The sequence below is a fragment of the Ctenocephalides felis genome, unplaced genomic scaffold (assembly GCF_003426905.1).
Source record: "Ctenocephalides felis isolate EL2017-DRISC unplaced genomic scaffold, ASM342690v1 CF-g0.4_SCAFFOLD_00845, whole genome shotgun sequence".
In the NCBI taxonomy this organism is placed as follows: Eukaryota; Metazoa; Arthropoda; class Insecta; order Siphonaptera; family Pulicidae; genus Ctenocephalides; species Ctenocephalides felis.
In genome coordinates, this window is record NW_020536999.1 from 91187431 (window position 1) to 91211644 (window position 24214).

At 30.0% G+C, this 24214-nt stretch overlaps 1 protein-coding gene and 1 pseudogene across 1 annotated transcript in view; one reads left to right on the top strand and one right to left on the bottom strand.

Moving 5' to 3' along the window:
• Positions 1-1287: 1287 nt before the first annotated feature.
• On the bottom strand, positions 1288-19713 carry LOC113363007 (annotated as a pseudogene).
• Positions 19714-22386: 2673 nt separating this feature from the next.
• The window catches only part of LOC113363008, a 13899-nt gene continuing 12071 nt past the window's right edge, over positions 22387-24214 (top strand). Inside the window, exon 1 of the mRNA XM_026605498.1 lies at positions 22387-22585. Within this exon, the coding sequence (XP_026461283.1) occupies positions 22387-22585 (199 nt within the window). The remainder of the gene's footprint in view (positions 22586-24214) is intronic.

A 24214-nucleotide genomic window follows, 5' to 3' on the forward strand; every position in this document is an offset into this window, starting at 1 on the left:
ATAATTCTTAGTTTATATAAATATTAGACAATGTTACAATATTAATAATAATCTATTTGAAAACATTTTCAATATTCTTCGAACATTTCGTTACGGTACGGGAAGTTCCAGCAATTTGCCTTAAGGCACGATGCCATACACCCCACTAGTTGTTATTAAATTTTTAAATTAAGTAACGCCGGTACCAATATAAAGAACCAAATGTTAAACAAATTCTTAATGTTATAAATTACTTTGCAAATTATTTTAAATGTATAAAAATCATTTCTGTGTTTCAGTGTTTTTTCAATTTATTAATTCCAAAAATGTCCAAATTAAATTAAAAAAAAACTTTTTCGTGGTAATTTTTTATTAAAAGTTTATATTTCCGCACAGTTGGTATCCTGCAATATTATAATATATTCATAGTGGTTGGCACTAACTGCGATATTTTGACATTAAAAGAAAATGGCCGCCCGAATGTTAAAAATGTGTTTTTATATAATTACATTTTTTTTTATTTTATCACTTTTTCAGTGTTAAACTACAAATATGTGAAGTGGGCCTCATACAGACATTAATAATTAATTAATTAATTAATAATTAATAATTAAAAACGTTTTATAGTACTGTAATATCTGGCTAAGACATTTTGTCAAAACCGGCGTCTTGTACAAAATGGCGTATTGTGCGATACAAGGTAGTAATGTGTTTCAATGTGCAGAAACCGGTATAAAGTGGCGTATTATACAGGAAATTGTATTAAGCATCAACGTCTTAACAGGATGCTACTTTTAGTTTCATTTCGAGTGCTACCAAATGCTAATTTTGATACTTTGACATTACATAAAATGGCGGTTCCACTGTCAAAAAGTGCTAATATAAGAGTATTTACAATATGTGGAATATGTACCAGCAAGAATTATCCAGGTACTGTAATCGATATTACACCCTTAGTTTTTTAGTATACACATCTGTTCCTTTAGTCTAATAATTTCTTTCCATATTTGTTTCTTTATTTTTCACTTGGTACATTTTGGGGTCTATGTTACCTTATTTTGGACTCTTGGAACAAATAGTAATTTAATGACCTTACAAATGTTGGTACAATTTTTTAGTTTTAATTAAGAAAGATAAAAATATCTATTTTATCTATAAGTTTTAATAACAATTAGTTAAACTTCATTTTATATTATTAAATTCCTTGTTGATGGGGGTACATTTCTTAGTTTTGATTATAATTATGTATCTTTTTAAACGGATGATTTTGAATAATTTTGGCATTTGAAAAATAAAAAGCAGATAAAATTATCCTAACAATGATATTCTCATATTGTTGCCTGTGTAATTTTCAAATTTTAATTATGACTCTTTTAAATAGATGAATTTAGATAATTTTGGTCTTAAGAAATTAAAATCCTAATCTTTGCGAATTATTTTTGAAATAGATAAACATAATTATTAAATAATTAATGAGACATAATTCAAATAAAAGTATCTACAAATTAATTTCAAAAATCACTTTCTAACAATATTGAATAAACTATTCAACAATTTTTCCATCAGTGCTCTGTTTATTCCTGTGCTGTTCAGTATCATGTTATTATGTAATTCGTTAGGATGTTTGAAATTGATATATTCGCATTTAATGGCAAAATATTATTATTATTGTTATGTAAGATATGCAAATTATACCAAGGAATTGATATTCGAGAAATAAATTGATTGTGTACTTTGTGTATTAGGCATCTATTTATTTTATACTTTGAAATTTTATGTTCGAGTAAAATAATTGTCTTAAGGCTTGTGTTGAGTTAGAGAATTGAGATAGGCCCTTGGCTTGTGAGAATGAACTTTTGCATGAATATTTGGCTATAAATTATATATCCAAATTAGAATAAATATGTCTACCATAACGTAACGTAACGTAGGGCTAAACTAAATTTTTAGGGTTCTTAATAAAAGAAACTCTGCTGATGAGCGAATCTGCAGACGCACTATTTTAAATTAATTTCATTAAATCAAAGTTATTGACTTTAAGAAGCAATGTATTCAGGGCTTTTTGAAGGATAAAGGAATTTACTGGCAAGCAAAAGGAAAATTGACTTTAAGGAACAAAGATTCCTTAGTTTGTATGATCTGGAGACATGGACTCTGAGAACAGCATTCTTTTGCTGCTTGTATGGATCAACAGATTTTGCAACATACCAAATGAAGAAACAAAGAACTTCTGAACTCTATTTGACACTTTCTAGTGCAAAACCAAGTAGAAGTATTGTTACTCTTACCTAGTTTCAAGTAGCACTCGGAGAAAAACGCGTTTCCCAAAAGGGCGCTCAGGAGTCCCAGAATCCCTTGAGGGAATTCTGTGATCAGAAACAGCAGAAGAACCGCCAGCAACATCCTAGTCGTTCGATCAGTCTGTCTCTCCTTGGTGTCCGAGTGCTTCGTACTAGATTTTGGATTTAGGGCCTGTTTTGCCTCCAGAACTAAAATAGTAAAAAACAGACATCTTCTATTAGGTCACTGTACTATATGTAGCGTCTGGATTTATTTACCCACCGTTGGGATTTGATGTTTGCATCAGTTTCCTACGTCTTTTTTGGTCTCCAGCAAGGCCATGATCAGTCTAAGGCTCAAAACTGTTAAGGCAATGCAAGGGATGATCTTGATGACGACACTGTAGATCCAGAAATTGACGTTCAGTAACATTTCGCCATTTGCACGACCTAGTTCACTCTGGAAGTTAAAAATAGTATATTTTTATATTTGTAATATTTTTTTGCAACCCAACCGTCGAATTAAAAAAAGATTAAATAACAAAATTATTTATTCCATTAAACGTTTCGGCACTTGATGTGTGTCATCATCCAGTAATCTAAAAAAAAACATATAGGAAAGAGTTGTGAGAAACGAAAGGGGAAAGAAAAACAGAGAAGACATATATTTCGTTTCTCACAACTCTCTCACACTCCTTCATTACACGTGCGGGTACTACACTGCGCTGTAACCTTGATCAGTGACCACAATGCAATGCTATCAATAACAATAAATATAGGAGGGCAATATGTGCTCCTTCTATTTCTCGTTTGTTAATATAATAGTATTTTATTATTTTACACAAATCTAGTGCTCAATCAATTTTACATCATAAATATTTTTTTCTGTTGTTTTTCCTGGTTTGGTATGTATAATTTCCTCCTTTTATATATTTATAATTATCATCAACTGTGTATTTATGTTATATGTTTTTTTAGATTACTGAATGATGACACACATCAAATGTCGAAACGTTTAATGGAATAAATAATTTTGTTATTTAATCTTTTTTAATTCGACGGTTGGGCTGCTAAAAATATTACAAACATGTATCAACGTCGACAAAAATCATATATAGATATTATATATATATATATATATATATATATATATATATATATATATATACGTTATATATATATATATATATATATGTATATATAAAATTTAATGACTCACTTTGTCGACTAAATAAATGGTTGCGTTTTTCCTGTCTTCCAAAGGCGTGTTGTTGTTGATGGGATATCCTGATAGTGTCAAGACCTCACGTTTTTCTTTAATGCTGAAAACAAAGCAAAACACATCACTAGACGTAAGTGGCATTTTGTCTTAAGGCAAGACAAAAAGGATATCAATATATCAATTTGTGAGTGATTTGTAAGTATATTGAGTTAGGCATTGTAATGTTAGAAAGTGTTCATCTTTTATTAAATTTTTTATAAATTTTTCCTATTTGCAAACATAAGGGCTTTATCACTATCATTAACAATATTAACAAAGTTAATATTAAGATCTAAAACTTTCAGGGATTTTTTTTTGGAAGCATTTGAACCCCTGGGGAGCAAAGAAATTTGAAAATCTCCATGTAACTTACATAATCAAGCGCCGAAAATTAATTTGAATGAAATTTACGATTAAAATGGACACTTTTACATGTTGTTTTAATAATAATTGCAATATATCAAAAGAAAGAAAAGAAATGGGCATCATTTGGTTTAAATAAAACAATATTACATTATTTAAGTAAAAATATCTTAAACCATTCTAATAAGTTTAAGCTGTCAAGCTAACGTGTTTTTTCTCATTTTTCTCAAAATTCATTTTTATAATTGTTAATTTTTATAAATCACGTCAATCGATTCAGAATGACTCTAAACCTCTGGAAAACACAGATTTCGTATATTACACCATAGACCTCTTCGATTTGTATATATTTATATAGGATTGTTTGTATATGTTACCAAGTGAGACCATTTTATGACCGCCGGCGGTCGTAAAGATTTTTTATCGTTTGATGAAATGTTTGGTCTGCAGGCGAACATCAAACTGTGGGTCGCAATAATAAAGATTTTATGATGTACTAGCCGCACCCATTCATGCTTTGCCGTGTTTTACTTTCAAATAAAAATTTGAACAAAAATGCGTAATTGTTAATCTAGTCTACCAGTTTCCTTGTCTTTCAGTCTACCTGTTTATATAACTATCTGTCCACCAATATACCTGTTAAGATGCTCATCAGTCTACCAATTTAGCTGTCCACCAATTTACCTGTGTATCGATTCATCTGCCTACCAATTTACCTACCTACCAATTTACCATTTTATGAATTTTCCTGTCATTCGTTTTACATGTCTACCAGTTAACCTGAACCTTGTTTATCTGTCTACATATTCGTCTATCTACCATTTTACATATCTTCCAATTAACCTGTGCACCAGTTGACCTATCTGCCAATTTACCTGACTACCTGCTCATCTGTCTACGTATACCCAATTTTTTTTTAGCTTGCGTTTGATATATTACAATTATTATTGTTTAATATAGATATTTAAAGATATTCTAAAAGACATGAACAAATTTCATATCATAATTGTAAATTTCATTCACATAATTGGTGGTCCTTGATTATATAAGTTTCATGGATGCTCTAACATGAAGTTTCAGAATCTGTGTTCTATGCAACATTCAGACGAAATCTGTAATATATATATATATATATATATATATATATATGTATATATATATGTATATATATATATCATGGACCTAATCAAAACAGCAATAATAATAAAATAGCCACATAAAATTTGGACAGCTATTTATGTACTTTATATGATGGAAACCAGACGTTTTGATTATATTATCATATTTACCCACTGCACTATTTATAGTATCAATTTCATATATTTATTTATTATATAAATCCTTTTTAATAGAAAAAATATATGTTACAATGTAAGTTACAGCAAACCAGTCGTTCTGAATCGTTTTACACCATAAATGTAAGTCCTTATGGTATTTCATCAAATTGTTTTTGAATTTTTGGAATCAGTCCAGAATTTTTGAGAATTTATCAATTAAATAAAATTAATTTGATCAAAACATTTTCCGGATTGATTATTTATGATACTAAATTGGTATTAGCGTAAAGATAAGTGGTATTACTGGCACGTTATATATAAATGGAAAAATGTCAGTTTTGTCAAAATCTTAGAAACAACTAGTGCCTTGTTGGTACTAAGGTATTTTTTTTGCAGTTTCATCATTAATCTGATCCAAAAATTATGTTATGATTAAAGTATGACATGTATCCACATACACACATATATACACGAGTATATTAAAAAGGCCACGTAGAAGATTTCTGTCTTCTCCTAAGATGTCGTAAAGGCGTCGTAAAACTCATATATTTTTTTTAATACTGCCAGAACACTAATAACGTCACACAGGGTGAACGAAAGTGTCCGTCATCATTAGTCATGACTTTTACGACAGTTTTGCCAACCGTAGAAGAAACACACACATGTGAACTTGCCCGTATAAGGACTCACTTCAGGTCAAATAAAACCAGAGAGAAAAGGACGCTACTGACGAGCTGGAGGCAACATAAGCTCACTTCATATCGTACAGATCTGTCTAATTTCATACAAATGAAAATTGGTGTCAGGATATGCGTCCTATTATTAAATGGGGCAAGAAAGAAACTCTACTGACAACCTAGAGACAATATAGGCTCACTTCACATCACATAATAATAGGAATTGCGAAAAAGAACTCTACTGATTTTGTATTCGATGCAGTTTCAAGATATTTATGGCACTATTATACACATTTTTTTACAAATATGGTTCTGAATCGAAAAGGAAACTGGGTTGGATCACTATGTTAATCTGTTATCCTTTCCTCGGGCCTCGATTATTTTTTCTTCGCAGCTAATGAACTGAATAATGTTTAAAAAGTAATTAAACCGTCCGGAATCTCCTTAAGCTGTTTATTTGAGAGTTAATCCTCGAAAGTCGTAAAGTGTAAAGTATATTGCGACCGCCATGATGTCGTAAACACGCTGCAGAAAATACAAAAGCAGCAAAAACAGCAGAAACAGCAGAAGAATTAACAAACAAAAACGGTTTTGCGTCAGAACTATTTTCGCTACCTGGATAAATATTTAGTAGAAAGGAATTTTAAGATTTAAACTAAAATTGTGCACGGCTTTTAAGTCCATTTGTGTAGACTATGCTTTATGTATTAATATCGACGTTGTGTAGCAAAACAAACTGCAAAAAATCTTCTTGTTTAATGGATGCGTAAGTTGTACTTTAATTAATGCTAATGCATTCTGCATAAAATCTGTCTATTTTAAAAATATTAAATAAAAAGCATCTACGCAGTATCATGATGCGCCCATGTTTTTTATAGTGAATTTGGAATAAGTAGGAAAGTCTATTGGAAAAAGCTGATGTTTAATTTCCTCACCTGAACGCCAAATACAAAGGTATGCAGATCAAAGGACACGAAACGTATGCCATTGCTATGGCAATTATGGTCGTCTCCATTCTGCACCATCTGGAGTTCTTTTGTGGATGAGCGATGGCAATGTACCTCCAAACGGCCAAGGTGACTGTCAGCCAAATGGATATGGTGTGGCATATCTGGAAAAAAAAATTCAAGGTCAAGTTTCAATTCTAAATAGATAAAAGGTCAAGTTTCAGTTCTAAATAGATGAAAGGTTAAGTTCCAGTTCTAAATATTTTTTAGATAGTTGATCAGCTAACAATAAAATTGGTGATACGTTTTAAGGCTAACTGAAAGAATACCATCTAATTAATATATTTTACCTAGAACTGATCTATTCAAATGGCCTTATTACCATTTTATAATTTTTCCTGATTTTCTGATTATGTCTTTTTTGAAGTATTTTGAAGAATTATCAGAATTATGCTTGGTTAAGTCAACGAGCAATTCTTGCCGTCAAGAAATATGATGTACACGCATAGAATTTCACCATTCAATCAAAAATATGCTGGCGATTTGGTGACATACCAATGATTCTGACTGGTCTTCCGTTTGACTTCAAACGATTGCAATTTCCAGTTAGCCTTGTGTTCGCAATAACAAGTCGCAAGGCCAATCGCTTAGTGTTTTCGGGATAAATTTCAAATAAATTATCTAGAAAATCATTGTTTTTCACATGGGCAGTTATACGTTGCCTGTTCACGAGTTGGAAAACCATCCGCTTTGTTTGTGTTAACGTCAGACCGAAAAACAAAAAATGTGGTTTACCAAAGAGAACTTCAATGAAACGGATAATTTGCGGATTCACTTTCATTTACTTAGAGAAGTTCAACTAGAAAACACTTCATTTTTGTAATCGAAATAAATTCATTACTGTTGTGCAATAAAATCAAATTTTTCCTTTTCAAATATAAAACAAACAAAAAATTTATTCATCTTTCTCACGAAACCATCTGGTGGCGAAACGGAGTTTGTCGGGTTTGCTTGTTGTCTAATAAATTATACCACATTTGGTCCAGTTTTCATCCCTATTTGGACTCCATCTATCACTTGGACGTTGGATTCATAAACATTCTTCTATTGCGGGATAATCCCAAGTTTCATTAGTTTTTATTGGTTTTCCTATATTATCTTGACATAGTTTATCGTTCAGGCGTTGGATTCAAAAATCTTTTTCTATTGCTAGATAATCACAAGTGTTTTTTTCTTGGTCAACTGATATCCTGCATCCAATTTCTGCACTCCTCACTTGGTCTTTTCTTCCTCCATCATAACCCTACCATGCTAATTAGCGACTCATCCATAACTTTAGATCATGTCAGGCTATTTTGGTCTGTCCAAACAATAAATATTTATGATTCCATCTCCGTCTTGACTTTTGACAAATGACCCAGTTGTGATGATTTGCATAACAAAACGACAGTTGAAGACTTCTTTGAACTAGACATTGACTTGTTTATGATGGAAAAATAATTAGATTACTAAATTTGGAGCCCGAGAAGATCAGGAACTAACTGTGGTGGCAATTAGCGAGTAAGGAAAATCTCGGAAATTACGGTTACATTATAAACAAAATAAATTCGAATGTACCGTTCAAACGGTGCGTTCTGAAGAGCTTGGTAAAAATAGATACATATATATAGTTATGTTTATAGTCTAACTATATTTATAAAATGTGTTAAAACATTTATCTTTTCGATTTTAGAAAAGCGCAGAGGGATTAATGTCTGAAATATGTTTATTCCAAACATTTCTTCATTCTTATTTCTCTCTCTGATTAAAATCTCATGTTGAAATATTTACGTTTCGGGAATTCTTTTAACACCTTCCTGAGGATTTGAAATAAAACATGTCGATGGATCGCGAGTGTCAGAGATGCTTCAATCGGATCGAAGATTAAATATTTATATAAAATTTGTTGAAATAGATTAAAAGAAATATAAATGTATATATATATATATATATATATATTTACTAATTTTAAAATACTTATTTCTAGAATATATTCATTTATATTTTTATTTAATTCAATGACTTAATTTGATTTTTTAATACATATGCACGATTATTGTCTCACTAAGGATGAAGGAACCAATTTCTCGAAACGTTGTTCAGTTTTTTGTACTAAAGGATTAAATTATATATATACAAAATTTATATTGCATAATATTTACAGATTCGTTTAAATGCACTCTCGTTGTGTTTATATTAGGGTTTATACAAAAAAGCGACATTTCAGAAAACCGGTTTTCGAATTTTAATTATACTAAAAAACGGGTTTTCACCGGTTTTCGAATTTTATATAGAAAATAAATTTTTGCTCGAATATTCTGTAATTTATCCCCAAATTTAGTGTAATTTAGAGCAGTATTTGACTGAATTTATTTATTGTTCAATTTTATAGATAGTTAATAAAATTATTTTAATTTTAATTAGTAAAACTAAAAAATAATAGTTTATCTTAATTTAATAACTTTGAAAATAATTATTCGTTAATCATGCATCATTTTCACATATAAGAATGAAATTTTTTTTATGATAGTGAAAGAAAAGTTTTCGAATAAATAAAAATAATACATTTTTAAATAAAAAAATGCATTACATTAAAAAAATTAAAAAATATTAGATACATGTTGATACATACTTGTTAATATCAATTTTAGTTTTAAAAACAATCAAGCTAAACTCGGGTATTGTCTGTTCTGAGCAATTTTAATTAAATAGTTTTAAGCATTCTAATTGTTTTTTTGTTTAATAAAATATGATTTCAAAAAACTGAGAACGTCTATCGAATTGCTACTTAGACATGTCCTTTGTTCACTTACAAAATTTTCTGAAATAGAAAATACTCTCATACTTGCGACCAAATTATGCTTAATTGTTTTTAAAGCCTGATATAATAATTCTAAATTTTTTGTTCTTTAATTTGAGACTTCTAGGGTTTAAAACTTTTTTTAAGTTTGAGTAGAGGAAGTTACTTCTTCAAGAAGAAGTCACACTGATTTAAATTAATATATACACTGGTATAAAAATCTAAATTAATATATACTAAACCTTTCTGGAAACCATTGCAGAGTGATAAGATATCAAATGCTATTGAGCCGATATGATTTCAAGAATCAAAACGCTTTCATCTATCTTTTACATTTGGCTATAATTGGTAATTTACATTTATTCAGTGAAAACCGACTTTTTTCACTAAAAAACCGGTTTTCGAATTCCATAATTTTCGCCAAAAAACCGGTTTTTAAAACCGGTTTTTGAAAACCGACAAACCCTAGTTTATATACATTCATTTGTGCTTATATACATGTTAATGTGCATTTTTCATGTATATATGTATGCTCTTATATATTTGAATCCAGAACTTATGTACCTGTGTATTTACTGATCTTATATACATATTTATGTGCTATACACTTCTCGTTACATTAATTTGTGCTTATATGCACAATGATGCGCTTTTTCAATGTATTTATGTATGCTCTTATATATTGAATCCAGTACTTATGTACTTGACCTATGTACTTACTGTGCTTATATACATAATAATGTGCTATATACTCTCGTTGTGTTAATATACATTAATTTGTGCTTTTATACAATTAATGTGCTTTTTTATATTTGTATCCAATACTTATGTACTTACATAAATGAACTTGAGTTATATACATATGATGATCCTGTCGGTCTTTATTAAAACACACTGATCTTTTTAAACATTTATTGGCACTAATTATACTAATGGTCTTTATATATGATTTCTATATTCACTACTATTTTCATTCTGCATTAACTACCCTTGTCATTTTCATCCATCTATAGTAATCTTATACAGATCCAAATACTATCATTCATACCAACATCAATACTAGCGCAATCTATTAATAACTAACCTTTAATTTAATTCTAACATAATTGTATAAATATGCATTTGCTTATATACACGTTTTTGTACGTATGTACTTTGTGGTAAATGCTTATGCCTTTGCTTATGTACTTATCTATTATATAAAAATAAGTCGGGTTACCTTCCTGACGATATAACTCCAGAACGCACGAACCGATTTCGACGATTTTGCATTCGTTGGAAAGGTCCGTGAGGTTTATAGCAAGGAAAATTGAAGAAAGATTTCAACAGAAAAGCGGAAAACACATCTTCTTTTTCCACATACAGCGTCATCTCTGATACTTAGCATGTACTACAAACTAATATTTTTTGTTTGACTGCTACTCATTGTTCTCTGCTCAGTTAATTTCATGTGACAAACCGGCATTGTGTTCACTGTGAAATTGTGCAAAAAAGTAAAAAAAATAAGTTATTCGTTTTCTAACATTTCAATTGGAAACCATCAAATCAATCACGTGTATTGTGCAAATTTTTATGTAATTTCAACAGTAGGCAATTTTTTTCTTCATCATTTGATCACCAAACGAAATGTTACAGAAAATGAAACCATCTGGTGGTGAAACGGAGTTCGCCCGGTTTGCTAGTATTATATATAATATCTGGACGTTTTCTGTTTCCAACAAAAGAAAATGAATATAATCAGACATTTCCATGAAAGACGTCTACTTCATTTTACTCCATTACCACCGAAGAAAACTATTTCCTTCCATTTCCTTCCACTTGGTTCTCTGCAGGAGTTATTAATACTTCCGACAACTATTTCCGGACCACTTACATCAGCCTGGCTGTCTAGCTTATATCCGTTTTTCGATGTCGGGAATGTCATTTCGACATTGAATTAAAGATAAATATTGAAACCACTAGTAATAATTGACTCGGAGATGGAAAATGTAATTTGTGCTGTTTATAGTAGAGCAACTATTTATGAAATCTCGAGGAAATTTTGCAACAAATTTAATGAAAAATAAATGAGGAAATGCAATAAGACCTTATACTCAGTCCGAAGATTCATTTGTGTACCTAGTTCAATAAATTAATCTATATCAACTCAGTATGCTCCTCAAACGCAATTTGTTCGTGTTTTTCAACCGATTTCATACCACACTTTTCAATTTATAAATTTTTCGATATTAAATGTTCTTTTGTTCCCTTTACAAATGTCGAGACTAATTTCTTCTGCTAAAATTTTGTGTATTTATAATTTTTTTATTACTGAATTCGATTAGAATGAATAAAGCGCTTGTAAAAATATATGTGTGCCATTCTGCTGAAAACAAAATCGATATTTGCCTTCATTTTGTATTTTCTGTATTTTATCAAATTAGTTATCGGTACGGAACCCGCATTGTTCTCACAGTTGACTGACTTTTTATACCAGATTATCTTATAATATACATACAAACACACACATGCACACACACACACACACACACACACATATATATATATATATATATATATATATATATAATTTTTTTTTTCATAACAAACTCAATATCTGTACGTAATCCATGATTTATATAATGAATCAAATGCATATAAATACATCAACAAGTACATATATAATTTCATATGCATTTACTTTTCAGTACATAAGTACAAATTTATATTTAAGTACATAAAAAATGTATATGAAGTTTCTATTAAGTATATAAGTATTAATTAATGTATGATAGTACATCAATCTCTATTTAGTTCTATAAGTATATACAACTAAGTATATAAGTACGTACTTAAGCACAAATACATATGTATAAGAATCTTCCAAATACATATGCATAAGAACATCCTTGTATATACAAGAGAATAAATATGCATATAAGTACATTGTCTATATGTACATGTATATGAACGTATATAAGGAGATAATCACAAGTATATAAGTATATTGTATGTATTTTTATTTATTTATTTATTTATTTATTCATAAGCAAGCCGTAATCAATAATAATAGATATTATTTCAGGCTCTTGTCAATGTAAATGTATATGAAAGTATATAAGGAGATAAGCACAAGTATATATGTAAATGTATATTAACGTATATTACATATTTTTAACTAACTGCCGAACGTTTCGGGAAATTTGTTCCATCATGTCCAGTAACATAATTAAACATGCAAGTTGTAGCTGAAAATGAAATTGTCATCGATAAAAGAAAAATATAAAAGCATAATATAGACCCAGCTTGACTATATATATATATATATATATATATATATATATATATATATATCTTGATATTGTTTAATTTGATTTTGAAACATATTGTGATAAGGTTTTTCAGCCACAGTTCAAATATTTAAAAAAATCATTACATACATTAATTAAGTTTTGATAGCTGTCAAAAAGCAAAGAAGAAGAACTTCTCTTATTGACACATTGTGAATTTAAAAAAATGAAAACAGATTCAGGTTCTTCAAACCTTCTTTAGGTCAACATTTTGTTTAATATATAAAATAATCGGATTGTTCAAATCAAAAGTGTGTTTAAAATTTTGCATATGGTCTGATAGCATAGTTTTGTATTGATTTTTATTTTTTGAATTATATTCATGTTGAAGCATTCTTTTAGATATATATTGTGAACTCTCTTCAATATAGAATTGTTCACAATCATTACAATTCACTTTGTAAACGGACTTTGTTTTTATTTTTTCGACTTGTGGCTGCAAAACCTTATCACTATATATATATATATATATTATATATATATATATATATATATATATATATAAGCCCTGCCGCCCCCCATGAAACTTTTCGGGCGCATTACAGGATTGATTTAATTCCGTCGGAGCCCCCCATTTAAGCGTTTAGGCTTCTGACACATTTCGAAAAGTTTATTTTTATTTCATATCTCCTCTTTGTTTAACGTTACAACTTAACTTTGGGGCCTTCATCATACATAAATATAATACATTATTATGGAAACGAGAGGAATTTAAATATTTAAAATGGAAAAGAAGGCCTTTTTTTTGATAAAGGATGACTACTGGACCTTTGTAGGAAAGCGATTAAAACGATTAAATGGGAAAGGAAAAGTGAATGAAAGATCTGGAAGGTATTGAGTATATATTTATATTAGGCTTGTCTTATTATCATACCTATCGTTTAATAAATGATATTACAATGTCTAATAATCATAATATTATATGTTCTCAATGGTTTACAACAGTTTCCTAGACGACTGGTTGCTGTAGCAACGGATTTTAGCTTACAGCCGTTGCATTCAAAATATATTATCAATAAATAAATTTTGTCCATAAATAAATTTTCATTATTATGTAAAGATTTAACAACATTAAATACATATGTGGGCCCTATGCAATCATCTGATACGGAACCATTTATGTCCTGTGGGATTTTATTTATTAAATAGACTTGATAGACGGAGAGCTAGTGTAAAATTATAATTGGTTATTTCTTATGATGAAAATAATGATCAATCAAGTTCATGATGCTAGTGAATCATTTTTAACTTTCTGAACAAGTTTAAGTTTTCTCCAGAAAATCGGATTAGCCAATTTTGTATTTTTTAGACGCCTCTGGTCATTCAAAACCGCTTGAGTAATATATTTCGTGTGTAATACCACTGGACCTCCATGACGCTACGATCAGCCGTTCTTTTTTGCGTGTTGTCGTATCAATTACCTAAATAATTAGGTAATTGTACAGTGGAAACAACAATACGTTCCATATGATATTATAAGTTTTCACATTATTATTGAGTCGATTATTTAGGAATATCAAAAAGGTTATGCAACTAGCTTTTTTATGCAAAATGCCACTTATACCTAGTTATTTATTCACTTCCAGATCCAGGCGGAATGCAGAAGGCAGAATGCAATAAACGAGTAGAGCTTTTTTATACGAATAACTAACAATAAGTGTAAGTAGCATTTCGCCTTAAGGTATATTAATAATCGATCAAATATAATTGAGGTTTTGCTATTAAATAAAATTTTTAACTGTTTAGTTAAGAAATAAAGATGTCGCTTTCACCAAAAACTAAGCAATACGATTTGTAATTGATATCATTCATTATAAATAGATAAATGATATTATATGTATCTCCTTCGGGAAGTTAAAATAAATAAAATCATTCTTACAAATTTTCTACAAGCTCCTCGATTATTTGTGGTATTACTTTAATGAAAGCGGAATTCAATATATTCCTCTCGGGGCGATATTATCGCAACGTCTGATAAAAGTCTGCCAATATATCGATATATTGCGTACGGGTATCGATAATACGATGTATATATATATATATATATATATATATATATATATAATACGTGATATAATCGAAGCACGGTATCTCTTTTATTAAAAAATATTCAACATTACATTTTGCTGTACGATGTTTATTCATTTGCTCATTAGGCCGAGATATGGATTTGTTTTTTTATCACATATACACACACACTATATATATACATATACATATATATATATATATATGATATTCAGTTTTCAGGGCAATACATCAATTAAAAAATTTGTATGATTTAAAACATTTTTTTTATTTATTCCATAGTTTCGACACGTGTTTGTGTCATCTTCAGTGGACTCTAGATTGAAAGAACAGATAGAAATTATTAAATAAAACTAATATATAAGAAGTGATATGGTATGAACTTACATGCAATTGAATTAATCCTAATTTTTCATATTATAAATGTTCACAATGCACAATCTTAATTATTTCATATTATAAATGTTCACAATGAACAATCCTAATTATTTCATATTATAAATGTTCACAGTGCACTAAAAAACTAATCCTTGTCATTTAAGTTGAACAATATATAAATTTTTGACTGAGATTTTTATGAATTGTGAAGAACATCGCGACATACATTTCTGTGCTCCGATGTATGGGTGCCTACTGAATGTACGTCAATGTGCGAACCACATGTTGAGGGCTGAGGTACAAGGCAAACGAACTGACCAAAGAATTTAAGATTTGACAACGCGAGAGGGTACAAATAGTGAAATATAAAAAAACATGACAATTGTGAGGGTGGACATAATTAGTAAAATTGAGATCAAAATTAAAAGAAAAAGAAAAAGAAAAATTGGCAATAAAATTAATATAATTAAACGTCGATCATGATAGGTAACTATTTTAAAGGTATGAATTTCGAGACATTGTTTAAGACTACTTGGTAATTCTCGCACAGTGAGGAAGTATCCAATCTTTTGTTTAAACTATTTTTGTAAAGGTGTATCAGACAAGATTCTGAAAAGCGTCTCTGAGATGTATTCGATTTGTGATATAAAATTGTGGCCACATCAAAATTGAAAGTATGATTGAAATTTTGTATGTGATCAGTTATCATTGTTTGATTTTGATTTTTTTTTGGAATTGTTATAATGTTGTCTAAGACGTTTTTTAAGATGTTGTCCAGTTTCGCCAATATAAGTGGCCTCACAATTTGTACAGTCAATTTTATATACGATGTTAGAAATACGATCTAAACTTGTCGGTGATTTTAAGTTCGAAAATAAAAAGTTGAGAGTCTGATCAATATTGCAAACTAAACGCAAATCCGCGAATTCAAATAGTTTTTTCCAAATAGGAAAGAGATTTTTAATGTAAGGGAGACAAATAGTGCCAACAAACTTATTTTCTTCTTTTTTCTGGGACACGTGGGAAAGATGATTATTTTTGTGTTAAGGACGGAAAGTCTGTTGTTAATTATAAGTTTTAAGGTGTGGGGGATAGCAATTATTTAATAGGGTTCTGTGGATTAGAGATAGGTTAAAAGGCCAAAATTTTTTATCTGACAAGAGAATAGCATGATCAACTAAATTGATAATGGTACCGATTTTCATGTTAGTGGGATGATAAGAATGGAAATTGAGATATCTGCCAGACCACGTTGGTTTCTGGTACCAGTTAGTAATAATTTTATTATCTGTAGTTTTTATGATATTTACATCTAAAAAGCTAATTGACCTATTGTGTTCTTTTTCGAGGTAAAGGTTAGGTGTTTATTAAAGGAGTTAAAATTTTTTAGTAAAGAATCAAAGTTTTTTTAGGAATGCAAGTAATTATATCATCAACGTATCTGTAGTAAAGGAAAAATTCAACATTAGAAAGCTTAAAAACATTTTTTCAAGATGTTGTAAAGAGAGTTCAGCAAGAGCAGGTGAGATAGGCGATCCCATGGGGGTACCAAAAATTTGTGTATAAAATGTGAATTGAATTCAAAATAAGTATTCGCGACTATGATTTAATGGACTTCGAAACCAAAGATTCTAATGAATATACTTCGAAACAATGGAGGAAAGGGTGGTGTGGCAAGAAATCTCATCCCATCTATCTGTGATTGACTCTAAAATTAGTTCTAGTGGGACATTTGTGAAAAGAGAAACTACGTCTAGGCTTATTAAGAGGGAGTTGTTGGGATTGTTTGTGTATACGTATTTTGTTGACAAATTCGAAGGAATTTTTAATAAAGAAAGGAGAATTAACTGCAACTATGGAGAGGGGTTTGCTCAGAAATTTGGAAATTTATTTAGTGGTGAATTCAAATCTGCAACTATAGGTCTAAAAGGTACATTGGTTTTGTGGATTTTTGGGAGACCATATAATTTTGGGTTGTTAGGATGTAGTTTTTGATAGCACATTGATAGCACATTGACGTACATTCAGTAGGCACCCATACATCGGAGCACAGAAATGTATGGCGCGATGTTCTTCACAAATTCATAAAAATCTCAGTCAAAATTTATATATTGTTCAACTTAAAATGACAAGGATTAGTTTTTTAGTGCACTGTGAACATTTATAATATGAAATAATTAGGATTGTTCATTGTGAACATTTATAATATGAAATAATTAAGATTGTGCATTGTGAACATTTATAATATGAAATAATTAGGATTAATTCAATTGCATGTAAGTTCATACCATATCACTTCTTATATATTAGTTTATTTAATAATTTCTATCTGTTCTTTCAATCTAGAGTCCACTGAAGATGACACAAAACAATGTGTCGAAACGTATGGAATAAATAAAAATGTTTTAAAGTCATACAATTTTTTAATTGATGTATTGCCCTGAAAACTGAATATCACATATTTCAACATCAAAATTATATAAAAAATTTAATATATATATTATATATTGTTAATCGAAATGAATTCACGCTTAGTGTTTTATTATTGAATTTGCTCCAATGTTTGTTTGTTTTAAAATTTAATTAATTGGGTGAAATGGCTCTAGGTGATTTTGAATTTTACTAATTATTTTAATTGTAGGTCGTGATTGATTGGAATATTTATTTATGCTTTGTTTATGAACATAAATTAATATAAAAGTATCAATTGGGACTAGTTCGAACTCGCCTTCATGATTTGTGCGAATTTACAATGTATGGCTTCGGGCTATTTTGTTTATAATTTTGTGTAACATGGAAATGTTATCGTATGAAACATCATCTAGTTTATTATTAAGGTCCATAATCCACAATCGATATAATTTTAAATAGATTTAAATCCATTATAAAGTACATAAGTAGCACAGACTGAAAAATGTTGCACATAATTCGATACTTGTCTCAGAATATTTGTCCAGATTCTATGCAGAACTTTCTGGCCAATATCTGAAGATCGTCTTCTCTAAAGCTTACAAATAGATAAATTTTCCAAGAATATTTGTCCAGATTCTGGCCAGAACTTTCTGGCCAATATCTCATGATCGCCTTCTCAAAAGCGCACAATTTTGATACTTTTTCTAAGAATATTTGTCAAGATTCTGTGCAGAACTTTCTAGCGAATATCTCATGATCGTTTTCTCAAAAGCGCACAATTTGATACATTTTCTAAGAATATTTTCCAGATTCTGGTCACAATTTTCTGGCCAATATCTGAAGATCGTCTTCTCTAAAGCTTACAAATTGATACATTTTCTAAGAATATTTGACCTGATTCTGTGCAGATCTTTCTGGCCAATATCTCATGATCGTCTTCTTTAAAGCTTGCAAATTGATACATTTTCTAATATTTGTCCAGATTCTGTGCAGGAACTTTCTGGCCAATATCTTATGATCGTTCTCAAAAGCGCACTGTTCGATACTTTTTTAAGAATATTTGTCCAGATTCTGTGCAGAACTTTCTGGCCAATATCTGAAGATCGTCTTCTCTAAAGCGCACAATTTGATACTACTGCTAAGGATATTTGTCCAGATTCTGTGCAGAACTTTTGGGCTAATATCTGAAGGTCTTCATATTTAACCGCTTTTCACAATTCTTATCCACTAAATTTGAAAGCAAAATTCTATCCTATCAAATTATATATGTATCAAATCAAAATAAAGAAAAATGAATGCTTTACAATGAATTGAAAAGGGTTAGGTCTGCTTAATGGCAACGTTAACCTTTCGGAAGTCGTATTTAAGGTACAACTTCAAATTATTCCTGATGAAAGTCGAATAGCTAAAGTTCCAGGTAATAAAGTGGGATGTAGTAGGAGGAGTACTTTGAGGTACAAAGTGACTGATAAGTTGGTTAATCAAGATACTGCCCAATTAGGACATCTATCTTTTACCCCTTACCTGAGTGAATATCGCATGGAAGAACACCATGTGCGCCAATCCGTACTCATACATCTGCTCCCTGGACCTTTTACCATGCCAAAGGTACATGTGGCTGGCAAATGGCACATAATCCAGCATCACCAGCAAATCGCTGACAGCCAATCCCGTCAGCAGGGCGTTGGTCGGCGACCTCAACTCTCTCCTGGTCAGGATGACGATGTTGAGCAGGTTGGCAACGCATCCAAAGATGCAGACGCTGAGGGCGAAGTAGCCGTGCAGGCCGAGGTAAAAGGTGTGGAAGCTGTCCAGACCAGGACCGCAGTACTCGAACCTGGTGCCGGAGGTCAGGTTGTCGGCCATAATGAAGTGATGGATCAAGAAGAGGGAATTGTTAATGTATTGGACTATTGGTGCATGGATGATGAATTGGAAGTGGAATTTTTGAAATCAGATTGAGATTTACTTGGTTTTTTGGATCATGATAATGGACTATTAATGCATGGATGACGAATTGGTAGCATATGGATATTTTAGTGGTTTGATGAATAGATCAGAAATACGTGGATTTTTTTAGGAATATAAACATTAGATTAATAATGAATTGATTATGGATTCAAGTCACTTGGAAATTTTATTAGATTAATGAATAAAACTCTAAAACTTTTATTGGAGTCATAAATAATTCAGAGGATTTTGGATGTGAGGCAAATGGAAATGTTTGAAAATGGAATATTCACTCTTGGCTTTTTCATTTACAACTTTTTATTTAGTATTGATATTTTATTGATTGCATTCTGCAAACAGCAAATATTTATTTGGTTCATTTTGAAGACCACCAAAAATTCAGGATGGCATCCACAATATTTTTTACACATTTTGAACTCGCAATTAAACACAGTTTTTTATTGTAATTTTCATTAAATTATGATTAGTGTATATTTCATTATCACTTAATTGAAATTTGTTATTAAATTACATTTTAATGAACATATGAAATATGCAACAGTGATTTAATATGAGAAATTCATATGCAATAATTAATTAGTGAAATATTTAATTTAGTACACTTTGCATTTGCTATTGCAAATATTTGTTTATAATTAGGTATTTATAAATGACTTAATTAATTGACAATTATAATTAGGTCTTTTTTCAGTTTAGAATTGACAAGACAAATCTAAATATTTGTAAATTTTATTTTTAGAATGTTTTTGCACTGATGTTGATTTTGGTCCTGGAAAATCTGTAACAGAAAAAGACAAATGTTTATAAATATAATTATATATATATATATATAAATATATAAATGTATATATTTATAAATTCAATTGAAAGCTTCGTCTGTACTTGACAATTCTGATTTTGCTCTGGTGTACATGTTTGTGGAAAATCTTATTAAGGAATGTTATGTGGGTTTTTGTATATATATATATATTATATATATATATATATATAATTATACGAGCATATGTATGTATATATGTATATAATCGCTTTGTCAACACAAGCCAGCTTGTTATATATTCTATTTCATTGCATCTGTTATACATTTTATACAACAAAAATGTATATAAATGTGTATACATTTATACATGTATGTATATAAATGTATAATATTTACGGTTTTAAATATATATTAATGTTGCATAAAGTAAAATTTTATTAACAACTTTTTCTTCGATCCTTTTTTTATTTTACATCATTGATAGAAGTTATTTGTTTAATTAAATAAAAATAATTAAACATATTTGCTTATTTGCTTATAAGTTTATAAGTTATAACTTGACAATTTGCTAATTAATATTTTTGTTTAAGAGCGTTATAACGAGGGTTGTCTATAACGCCATACTAAAGCACACAGACTGACTAAAATTTTCGATCCTTTTTTTATTTTACATCATTGATAAAAGTTATTTGTCTAATTAAATAAAAATAATTAAACATATTTGCTTATAAGTTTCTAAGTTAAAAATTAACAATTTGTTTAATTCATATTTTTGTTTAAGAGCGTTATAACGAGGGTAGTCTATAACGCCCTACTAAAGCACGCAGACTGACTAAAATTTTGACCGCGTTTTTGCAGATTTTTGAAATTAATTTGATTCAAAAATTGGTCGTTATTGGGGGCTTAAAGGTCCACCACCTATATAAAAAAACAAGTGAATGTATCTGCATAATTTCACTAATAAAATATTTTAATATACATTTTATCTATAGCTTCAATTTATAAATTCATTCAAAATTCACATACATTTTTTTCTGTAAAGAAAAATACTTTTAAACTTTTGTAATTATATAAAAAAATCTCGTTAAAAAAAACAAACAAATCCGAAAACGGTACGTTAAAGTTTATAAAATTGTAAACATTTTTTGCTGAAACTTTTTTCAATTACAGATATTCATCTAAAAGTTATTTACTTATGAAATCGTGGATAAAAGTATCAATGTTGAAAAAAGTTGAAAGATTAATGGAAAAAATTATAACACTATATTATCTTGCAAATAATTCAGATAAATAAACTACAGAATTTAATTGAAAGAACTATTTAATTTAAATAACAAGAACAAGTTTTAATAAAGTAAACGATGCTTAAACTATTTAAATTTAATCGAGAACAGAAACTTTGTAAACTTTTAATATAATCTAAATAGATAAAATGTGCATTAGATAATTTGTAGGAAATATTAAGAATACAACTTTACCTATTACATGCAAGTATTTTGAACATTCTTGTGGAACATTTAAAGTTGTGAGCTTACAACTTATAAACAAACAATTGAATTTAAAAGTGTTCCAGGAAAATATGTGCAGAATTTTATAAGCTTCAAATTGCATAAACATGATATTGCAATTTTTTGGTTAGTTTTTTAATATCTACAAAATTGTATCCATTACTTCATTCAATAAGTCCGTAGGATGACACATAGATGATGTCGCTTTGTAGTCATATAATTTATATAACTATGTAGTTATATAATTTGTAGGAAGCAACATTTTAAGAAGATATATGCCATAGTTTCATGACAATCTGACGATTAGTTTACAAGTTATAGAGGTTCTAGTGACGCTACTTTTGAGTTTTTCGAAACCATGAATTCGAGGAAATTTTGATGGGTAAAAACGCCATTGCTGCCAAAGTATTGCATGTGGACTGTGCCAAATCGAGACAATTATTGGAGAAGTGGTTTGCTAATTTTAATCATGCCCATACTGGCACTGACGATGCTGAACGCTCTGGAAGTTCAATTGAGGTGACTACACTGGAAAAGTATCAAAAGAGTCCATCGAAACGTTTTGGAAAACCGAAAAGTGAAAATACCTGAGAATTTTGATGGGTAAAAACGCCATTGCTCCACAGTATCGCATGTGAACTGTGCCAAATCGAGACAATTATTGAAGTGGTTTGCTGATTTTAATCTTGGCCATACTGGCACTAGCGATGCAGAACGCTCGGGAAGGCCAATTGAGGTGGTTATCAAAATCACCGCAAAATATCAAAAAAGTCCACCGAAACGATAGCTGACAGCCTAAAGATATCAACAGAACAATGTGATAGACATATCGTTCGCAAATATTTGAATAGGAAAAACCACTGTGCTAAATAGGTGTCGCGCCATTGACCAAAAGCATAACGAGATGATGATCCGTGAAAGTATTTGCAGCAGTTTAATCGAAATAAAACTGAGTTTTTGCATCAATATGTCATCATGGATATGACCTGGCTTTACCATTTGCCACCTGATCAGACGAGTGGACTAGCAAAAATGCCAACACTCATCTGGCAAGGTTGTGGCGTCAATTTTTTGGGATTGGCAACTAATGATCTTTATCACCTATCTTGAGAAGGGCCAGATCATCAGCAGTTATTATTGTATAACGTAATTGGAACATTTGAAGATCAAACTCGAAAAAAACGGCCCCATTTGAAAAGAAACCCGTGGTGCTTTATCAGGACAAAGCACCAAGTCACAAATCCGTGAAAAGTGGTGGCACATGAATTAGGTTCCGAGTTGCTTCCTCACTCACTATATTTTCTAGATCTTTTCCTCATCAATATATCACCATGGATATGACCTGGCTTCACCATAGTTGCCACCTGGTCAGGCGAGTAGACTAGACACGATGACGAGCAAAAATTCCAACAATCAACTGACAAGGTTATGGCGTCAATTTTTTGGGGATTTGCAACTAATGATCTTCATCGCCTATTTTGAAAAAGGCCAGACTATCAACAGTGACTATTGTATAACGTTGCTGGAACATTTGAAGATCAAAATCGAAAAAAAAAACGCCACCATTTGAAAAGAAACCTGTGGTGCTTTATCAGGACAAAGCACCAAGTCACAAATCCGTGAAAAGTGGTGGCACATGAATTGGGCTCCGAGTTGATCTGAAGAAAATTTTTGCCAAATGATGAGATGATAGCCGAATTTTGTGGCTAAGTACAAATCGTACTACAAAAATAGTTTCGAAAAGTTTGAAGGTAGCTGTAATCGGTATATGGTTTTCGAAGAAAACTATATGGAATAAAAAAAAGAATTTTGCCAAAAAAATTGGTTTTTCTCAGTTATCCTACGGACTTATTGAGTGCAGTGATACATGCAACCATTTTGAAAATTCTTGTGGAAAATCTGAAGTTGTAAGCTTATAACTTATAAACTTACAATTATATTCAAAAGGTGTTCAGAAAAAATGTGCAGAATTTATAAGCTCAAATTGTATAAACGTGATTTTGCAATTTTTGGTTTTTTGTAATAATTTCAAAAATCTACAAAAATGTATCTACATGCAACTTCTTGTGTAACATCTAAAGTTGTGAGATTATAACTTATAAACTAACAATTATCTCCAAGAAACTAATATATAAAAATGAATCAAATTTTATACGTTCAAAAATTGTATATATCTTATTACAAATATTTTGCTGAGTTTTTGAAA